The sequence below is a fragment of the Phytophthora ramorum genome (assembly GCF_020800215.1).
Source record: "Phytophthora ramorum isolate Pr-102 chromosome Unknown Phyram_PR-102_s0004, whole genome shotgun sequence".
NCBI classification, from domain to species: Eukaryota; Oomycota; class Peronosporomycetes; order Peronosporales; family Peronosporaceae; genus Phytophthora; species Phytophthora ramorum.
The window spans coordinates 1,584,545-1,593,966 of NW_027150650.1; the positions used below are offsets into that span (position 1 = coordinate 1,584,545).

The 9,422-nt window shown below is 49.1% G+C and overlaps 2 protein-coding genes across 2 annotated transcripts; one reads left to right on the forward strand and one right to left on the reverse strand.

The window, feature by feature from the left end:
• Positions 1 to 2,249: 2,249 nt before the first annotated feature.
• On the forward strand, positions 2,250 to 2,555 carry KRP23_5113 (uncharacterized protein; the record flags this gene model as incomplete). The annotated part of the gene is made up of 2 exons (XM_067890149.1): positions 2,250 to 2,432; positions 2,496 to 2,555. The coding sequence occupies 2 exons, from the start codon at positions 2,250 to 2,252 to the stop codon at positions 2,553 to 2,555; spliced, it is 243 nt and encodes an 80-aa protein (XP_067746717.1).
• A 4,920-nt stretch (positions 2,556 to 7,475) lies between these two features.
• KRP23_5114 (Secreted RxLR effector protein) lies at positions 7,476 to 8,381 on the reverse strand (the record flags this gene model as incomplete). The annotated part of the gene is made up of 1 exon (XM_067890150.1): positions 7,476 to 8,381. The coding sequence occupies one exon, from the start codon at positions 8,379 to 8,381 to the stop codon at positions 7,476 to 7,478; it is 906 nt and encodes a 301-aa protein (XP_067746718.1).
• Positions 8,382 to 9,422: the final 1,041 nt, after the last annotated feature.

Here is a 9,422-nt window from a genome sequence, read left to right on the forward strand (position 1 = left end):
GGAAGATGGAGAGGAGTCTGACGAGGGCACGCCTCAGCCGCGGCGCCGCAGAGTATCTGCGACCACTACCAGTTGATTGCTTGCACGACGAAGCCCACGCAATATTTGATTGCAGCGTGCACTGCATTTTGTCTTCGTTTCAGTATTGGATATTTGTGCTGATAACCAGATGGTTTGACATGAATGTCCTTTCCAACTTTCGATGTCGTCTTTCTGTCAATATGGATTTTCTCTATCCGCCAGATACGCTATTTTTTATCTTGGGTTTAGTAAGGAAGACATCAGTACTCAATACATGATAGTTCGACCCACAGGCGCAAAAAATCTCTCCGGGCTGGGGGGGGGGGGTTAACCAAAGGTAAAGGCCCTAAAGATCTCTCTCTCTCTCTCTATCCTGCTCTCTCACTATCCCGCTTGCGCATCTCTTGATTGCACACCGTAGCTTGAACTTGGTCTAATGTACCAAGATCACGGTACCAGCGCCAAAAAGATTGGTCCCTTGTACCCACAATAATTGTGATTGCCGATCGCATATCGAAATGTTGTCGCATGTCGATCTGGACCAGATCGTGTATCGAAATAATTGCTCAATATCGATCGTGATCAGGTCGGCATAGATGGTTACGCCATACTCATCAGGTCGACATGTGTCCACTTCAAGCCGGAGGTGGATGTCTTCTGAACACAACCGGACATGACTGGACATAACTGGCCTTAACCGCAATCCTTCCATCGCGATTCCTCCAAACGTGATATCATGCAATCAGTCCTCCAGGTCGCTCAATCCTTCCAACTGGCTAGTCGCTTCACCTCAATGTGATCCACGTCCAGCATGCCTACCTTGATTAGAAACAACTGCAACACCATCATTTGCGTTGACGTTGCTAGCGCTGTCAAAGTTTGCATCGCCGAGCTCGACGCCTGCAGTGCCTGGAACACATACAGCAACAAAAACCACACAGTTAGATACCCATAACTCTCCGCGAAAAGCACTTGCATACATTATGCGCTTTCTGTCCTTGCAGCAGCTGCACTTCGGCCAGCCCGCTACCAACACGATACTCACGGCCGCCACAGTCGCTATGGGTCACCATGAGGCCTCTTATTTTGAGACCGCCAAAAAAAAACACGGCGGTAAATCCCTAATGATCTTACCGTATGTACGCTTGAGGCTTGCTAAACGCCGACGCAGTGCGTTCACAGGACGCGTTGTCTTCATATTGCGTGCTCCATACTCCCAGACCTCCTTCTCGAACTGAAAGGCGATCTGCACTAGCAACTTGTCTTCGAAGACCGTGAACGTTGTACGCATGCGACTTGCTTGAAACAATGAATTGGCAAGTCAATTTGGAGCGCATGTATCTAAGGTTTTGTAAACTACAAGTGTGTGGTGTGGAGAAGCCTTGCGAAATTGTCGTTTATGTACATAGCGTCTGTGCGGTCGACGTGATTATGCTTCGAACGGAATAAAGCACGGCTGACACAAAAAATACCCCATCTCAATTTCAACGCAGGTTTTTGATTGGTTGTAACAAAACAAGGTAGGTGAGAACTGGGGAAAAGCTAATAGGGCGCAAAATGAGCGCTTTTACAGTTCGTTTTCTCACCGTGAATTGACAACACCCTTAAAAGGCAAATATGCGTCATTGTACCGCGAAAGGGTTACCCCCCCCCCCCACCCCCAGCGCGAGACGCTGTATTAGACACGTTTCTGCAAAACGCGTAAGCTGTACTAGACGCGTAAAGGATTTTTGACGTCTTTTTTGTATTGAGCTATACAAACTTGAATTCTATGAAGGCAAGGCATGCATCCCCATTGTTCCCGCGTATCCGAGCATAGCTGTGCAAGTCTTGATTTTAGTATTTCGGGAATATCAGAAACCACGGTAGTTGATGGGTGCAGGACTCATCACCATTTAGGCTTGCAGGTTCGTTTCGACGCCACTCATTTCCCGTTCATTTCAAAAACCGCCGGCAAGCACGCAGATACCGCCACTTCGCACAAATGGCATTTCAAGCACGTTGGAGAGAGCTGAAGAAGCTCGGCTGGCAGTCAAAGAGGCCGACTGGACTCTCAAATGATCACACGTACTTCAAGCCCCACAAGACAAAGATGGATGTGCGGAATGTCGACTTCTTCGTTGGTGCAGAAGCGCTCATGACATATGGACCGCATAGATCTCGGTAAGTTTGGGGCGTGTCGGCTGTCGCACGGAAGAGACTGACGACTGCGTGAATTAGTAGAGCAAATGGAGCGCGAGAAAGCCACGAAACGAGAGGCGTACTCCCGAGAGGTTGATGCGCTCAACCGAGCGGCCGGTGAAGTTTCGAAACAAGAGGACGCCGTGAGCGCAAGTGGAGCAGCACAAAATGGGATATCGTCCTACCCGACGATGAAGCGGGTACTGAAGAGATCAAAGGAGAACAAGCAGGTATTGCCGTGTTGGCTTGTCATGTACACGTTATTACAACTAACCGTTTCATGTATTGTACAGTGCATCCTGAACCTGAGGAACGCAGCCGATCTGACAGCCCTGAGACTGGAACATCTCTGATCCCCACTTCCCCGCAGGAGCTTCTGTGTCGAGTGCGTCCTCTAGCACCTTGACCGCAACCGCAACCAGTTATCCTGGTGCGTACGTCTATAGTATGTTGTACTGGTATCCATATACTAATAATTTGTTACTGCTTGCTGTACAGAAGGAAATGCAGCGACTCTGTCTTCGCGCCGAAATCTTGACGTTGAATTTGAAGACGCTGGCAGTTCGTGTAGTGAGTATGTGATGTCGGATAGCGAGCACAGTGAGAACCGCGACGTCATGCATGTATCGGCAGGTGAAGAAACCAATGAGGTCCGTTGCAAACGTATACGATGAGGAAGTCGTGTATGTACACGATATCGATACGCTTTGCTGATTCTATTGTGTACCATGCAATTTTACAGTTGACCCGAACATTTTATTGCCTAATGAGAATCCGAACGACTACGCTCGGCTCGGTTCTGACGACGGCAACGAGGGGGCGTCTGTCTACAGCGAGGATGATGACCTCGGGCCCTCAGAAGGCGCGGCTGAGGATGCTAGCAGAGCTCCTGACTTACATTTTGAGCCAGAACTGCTTAATGCAGTGAGCGGAATGGCGGAGATTGCGCGGGCAACGTGAGCAAGGCTGTATTGAGTGACATGAAATTCAACGGGTGGACGGACCCAAGCAATGTGACTTTCTATCCGTACATGCACAAACCGTACGATGCCCGGTCTGATGATTGGATGAAGGAGGACTATGCTGGGATCTATGATGGAGACTATGGTCCTACTGCTGGTGCACTCACTGCTGCTGAAACACTGGTAGGGGGATTTTTGCACCTCCGCACATGTGGGAGGCTATTGCTGGGGCACGTGATGACTACTTCGAGGCGAACCTCAACACGAGAGTAGCAGCACAGCACGACAAGCAGCACGCTCGCAAACTGAAACACAAGGACTTCAAACTACAGTCCCCCCGAGCAAATAAAGGCGTCACTCCAACGCACCCCTGAGCTGTCTGGTCGAGCGTTTTGTGTCTTCATTGGCTTGCTGATTGCAAGCTCCATCACGCCAAAGAAAGAGAAGTTTGGCACCACCGGAAGACCACCGACGAAGGCGCAATCCCTCGAGGCTGCTTCAACTCCTTCATGAAGCGCGATCGATTTGCACACACATATCGCAAAATCTTCATTTCAGTGACAACGGAAACCCACGGGCGCAGACCGACCGCGCTTGAAAGTTGCGTCCTGTCATCGATGTTCTGTAGGAGACATTCCAAGCCAACTATATCCCTCTCCCAGTCATGGCATTTGATGAAGCGATGCTTCCTTCGAGGTCAACGTTCAACCGTATGCGAGTCTACATGAAGGACAAGCCCCACAAGTGGGGAACCAAACGTTTCATGCTATGCTGTTCACAGACTGCGTATTGCATTCGGTACGGAAGAGCGTGCCTTTAGGTTCGCTCTGTTTTTCTGGGTCCTAAAGGTGCCTTATCGTGTCTAATACAATGTTGTGAATTTTTATTGTGTGCGATACAGTTTCGAGGTCTACTGTGGAAAGGGGTAGATGCAAGTTGATTGCACGCTCCCTTATGAGAAATCTGGCCCAGCAGCTATGGTGCGAAATCCCTGCCTCGTGTTCGGACCTACTGGGCCTTCTGATTTCCGCCTGATTGTCACGGACCGATTCTAAACGTCGATGGTTCTACTGATGCAGCTCATTACTATGAAGTTCTACACTGTAGGAACAATCATGAGGAACAGAAAGGTTTATGTGAAGCTATTCTCCCAGAAAAGCTGAAAAACGGGCGACGAGCGTCGAATAAGCGGCCCAAGGACGTAGAGAAAGAAAGCTTTCAGATGGTTGATTCTCTCCATGTTCCAGCTATGAAGGCATTTCGCTGGTACGGCAACTAGGGTGTTCATATTTTTGCGACTGGAGGAGTGGGAAATAAGATCGGATTGTACGACATGACCAGCAAACAGCAGAACAGGCTGAGCTCATGGCACCAAGAGTGGTAAAGGATTATCAGACGTACATGGGAGGCGTTGACGTACACGACCAGCTACGCTTGCAAAGGTAATTCTTGTTATTGTGTATGTACAGCTTTATATCTGTGGGCTAATGTGTTTTCTACTTCTCTGAATTTAGATACTCTCTTCAATTGACACGGCGGTACAAAAAATTCTACAAGTCGTTGTTTCTGGGGCTTGTAGATCTCGTTATCATCAATGCGTTCATCTTGTACAACTACCGATGCACTATGGATGGCAAGCCCAAGATGTCGCACGTGCAGTTTCTGAACCGGCTCCACATTCAGATCATTCAGCTCAAAGCTGAGGATTGGAGCCAAATGCTGCGCAATCGTGGCATGCAGCCAACGCCAACTAAGCTACACCAGCCTGCAATCAAACATGTACCCGTGCAGACGGATGAGTGGCGAAAAGGCAACTCTGAGGCCACCAGGAAGCGCCGGCAGCGCGCCTGCAAAGTTTGCTCGGTATTGAAGGGCTCCAACGCGTCACGGGGAGGGGAGACCACGTTCTACTGCGCAAAATGCAAGCTGAAGACCGCGCCAAAGAACGCTGACGCCGCACGGGTGTTCCTCTGCAACGAAATCAAGCACTCATGTCAGGGCGAGGCAGCGACGTGCTTCAATATCTGGCACAAACACTGGAAGAACGGGACCTTGATTCCTAGGCCCACCGTCAAGGAGTGAGGCAATATCCACGCACGAAAGCCCTCGAGGCTAGATGCTGACACTGGTACTGGCGCGGAGGCTCCGTCACAGGCATCGAGTGAATCCGGAAGTGATAACGGGCATGACCAGCAACGCAAGCGTGTCCGCAGAGAGACGGAATAGCGCTGCGGTATCTGCTACAGCTCTTTATTTGGCTTGCCTTGAGTATGTTGCTAGGCGGCTGATAGCCATATGTGTTTAGTCTCTAAATATCAACATTTGCATAGACCATCTTCACTCTAATGGGGCTTGTATTTGCACCATCTTTGCACGAGTTGGACACTATTCGGTCAGAAAGGTGTATCGGTAATACACCTTTCTAACAGTAATACACGTTAGTGATGGCCTGGTGAGTCCGGGTTACGGGCCTGACCTGTCTTTGACCGATACACGTTTCCTTTTATATATGGTTTACTAAAGAAGCCGGTCGTGATGATATATTTTATCGTGTATAGGGTTTCGGCAAACGGTGGAGCTCAGAATGCTTCGCGCAGGGGGGGGGGGGGGGGGGGGTAATAAGTTACATACAATTTGTATGTGCTTCCTACGTTAAGGATTTGAAAATGCCTCCGAAAGACTACAGACAACAACGGAAAAATACGCTCTACTTAAAAATACGCCATGCGACAATTCCTGACTTCTGGTCTGATACAAAAAAGGATTTTTATTATAGCCAATAAGATTTACCTAAACTCACTTTTTTAACCAACGACACAAATTTGCAAATTACTGGACGCAAGGACATCGCGACCTGCGAGCATTGAGAGCATTTTCAAACTCGAACAATGCGTGTCAAGCGCTCGTACAAGATGCAGTTTAAGCGCCAAGTACTTAGACGAGTAGCAGAGGTCGGTATTGATGCCGCCATCGGCGAAAGCAATGTCCCGCGCTGGACAGTGCGGGACTGGGTCAAGAACGAATACAAGATAACAAGCTTCGGCGGATCACAGAAGAGCAAGACGCTCAAAGGACAAGGGGGGAAGGAGATAATTCCATTTTCACATGCTCTTGTATTGTATATGAACCATTAGCGGCCGCGACAACAACGTAATATTTTATAATTTGTTTTTCAATCTATTCATTAACTTATCTTCATTTGACTATAGATTGTTACAACCCTATCTAATCACCAATGAGCTACCCTTTTTTTAGATCGATATTCGTCTTTTTATATAATCTCGACCTTTTTCTTGGACTCGAGTGCTACTTTTGACCAATCAGATTTATTATTTTCCGATGGCGTATTTTTTGGTAGATATCGGCTTACTATGGAGGATACTGGTCAGTGCTGGCGTATTTTTCCGTTGTTGTCTGTAATGAGAGCTCTGTTTGTCAACTTCGGCGGTCGGAAGATGGCAGGACCAGGCAAGACACGTTCTCGCCCCCGGGCAACGACCGAATTGGTAACTCGGTTCCGGACGCCGTGTCCTCTGCCCCCTGTCCCCGCGCGGCGTGTGTTTAGCTGCAAAGCCAGCAACCGCCCTAGACACTTTTCAAGGTACGCGTACTAACCCCCGGAAGCTGTGCCAGCGGATCTGCGACCCTCCCACGTGCCCCAGCCAGTTCAGCCTGCTTCGAACAAGTGAGTTGACTTCGAAGGGCAATTGGAAGAGGAAAGCAAGGATTACTACCAAGCTGCTTAAGTACCAAGGCACGGAGGGCATGGTGACCCCTCCCGTGATCAAGATTTCCCACCACATCGCGACGGACCTGGTGCCTCGTAGCGATTCTGATCCAGCACCAAACCACTGAGGACGTGGTGACCCTCAAGTGTTCAAGTCTGCCCACCAAAACGCGGAGGACTTGGTGGAGCCTTCGTGTTGCACGATTATCGTGATCCACCGTGGCGAGAGATCTTGGTGACCCTCCTGCTTCCGTAAAGTTCATCTGCCGTTCACCTCGGCCTCGATACATCAACATTGGGTTAAAGTCCCAAAGAGATATTGGGCTTCGACGCCCCCAGTGACTTTCAGGGCTCTATAGTTTCTAGTTAAACACAAATAGAGGACCTCATTACCCCCCCCCCCGTTCTTGTCTGTAGCGCAGGCAGTAGGGTGGATGCCTACACTGATTCATTCGTCATTAACAACCGAAAACCCGCGAATGTGAGCGCTACCTGTAATGTCTTGATCAAAAGACGGGTTTCTTTTGAAGAGTTTTACCGAGCTTACTCGACAAAATATCCGACAACGATGCACCGTCATATACCTACGCTACCTTGTTCGTCGTCTTCGCCACTTTTGCGGCCTCCGCCAGAAACAGTTCAAAATACCCGTAGTCATCATGGTTCTTGAGTGCTTCTCCTTTCAGTGTAACCCCCGGCTTTCCAGGCACAGTCAACCCCAGTGCCAACTTCGCATACACCATGGGCCTCTTTGCTTCGGCCATAATTTCCACTCGTGCTGTCATCTCTGCTTTCGGGGCCCCCCTATCGACCACCACTTTAGGAGGGTTGTAACCAGCCACGGACCTTAAAACGTCGTCATCAAACTCATTCACAAAGCGCTTGTAGATGCCAAACTCTTTGGTGTTTCTGATCTGATTGAGCTGCTCGACAGTGCGAACGTCTTGCAGGCCCAACTCCTTCCAGACTTGGTACGTGGAGAACTTTTTCCTGACCCACTTGTTTAGTCGATAGCTCTCAGCCTTCTTCGCAAACTTCAGGAAGTACTTGTAGTTAGCGTTCTTAGTGAGATCACTTCCTCTTAACTCCTTCAGATTCAGCGCCTTCAGCACGTAGTCGTCGGTCTTTTCGGTCTCAAGCCACCAGAACACTTTGGCGTGCTTCCCAAGCTTTTCCAACCATGTAGCTCCGGCAGTATTTGCATTAACTCGCAGAGATCTCCCATTGTTGGCACCGTTGCGATCTCTCACGAGCTCGTCGCCCCAGTTCGGGGAGCTATGCGAAGTCACCGCCGAAATCTTGGTCTGCGCAGCTGCGTAGGTGCTCGCAAGAAGCGTGACTACGGTTGCTAACAGGACGTGGTCTAGTAGGCGCATAATAATTGAGCGAGGCGAAGTCTTTCCAGCGATTGCGAATTGCGAAATGGCCTCTGCCATGGTCAGCGAACCGGCTCGCGAGCCCCACGAGCCAGCCACAACGGTGGTGGGCATGTTGAATGATTTTACGTTTGCGATGAGACCTTCGTGGATTACGGCATATTGCCCGCGCCTATCAGAAAATCGACGTTTTCTTTGTACCGCACATCTAGGTGCGCAGCAACTCATCCTTCTGACGTCCCAACAACAACAAAAAACATGTGAAAGCAGATATGTAGTAAATTTTTGCTAAATGTATTAGTTTTTGTTGTTGATAGAAGTTGATGCATGTTTGCAGCGGCTACATCGTTACTTGTATTTCAACTACTACCACCACCCTCGGAAGTAGGAGGGAGTTACAGCAGACTGGCTCAGCAAGCCGAGACAATGCCTGTGGGTTAAGATCTGTGTGGGCAGCACGCGGGGTTTTTCAGCCCAGGACCAAGAATCTCCACCGCGCTCTAGATGTGAGGTTAGGGTGTAGAATTTCGTATTTGTAGCGAAATAACACCTGTCCTCGATGCCTTAGCATAAGGAAAGGGTGCTCGGACAGATATAACCTGGCCACATATTAAGTTTCAGTATTCTTAGGATATGTCCAGGCTAATGCAGCTCGCACGACAGGCGCACTGTTGGCGAAGATTGACGAAGCTCTTGGATTTAAATAATGACTCGAGCCACTTGCTTGTAAAGTCTTTTCCACGCGGTATTATGGAGACTACAGTGTACTTCCTCGATGGTGACCGTGTGCATTATGTCCTGGCTCTTGCTAGTAGAGGTCTGTATCCGGACTAGAAGAGGCATGTATGCGATGACAGAGGATGCACAGATACCTCTTCAGTTCGCTCTCCTATTGCCTTAATGACAGTGTATGTGATGACAAAAGTTGCAGTGGCAGATGTAGTACATGTCATGTACTCTCTCACTGTGAGTCACAGTCATTGTTGACCATCATTTCCCGTATTCCCCCATCTGACGCTCCTGAATCTGTTAAAGTAACGATTTGCAGAGGATTAGGACAGCGGAGGATAGCGCGAAAAGAAAGGAAGAGAGGGCTCTTGAGGAGGAAGTCGGTTTGGAAGGTGGCTTGTGTATTGGAGGCCCAAAGGAGAAGTT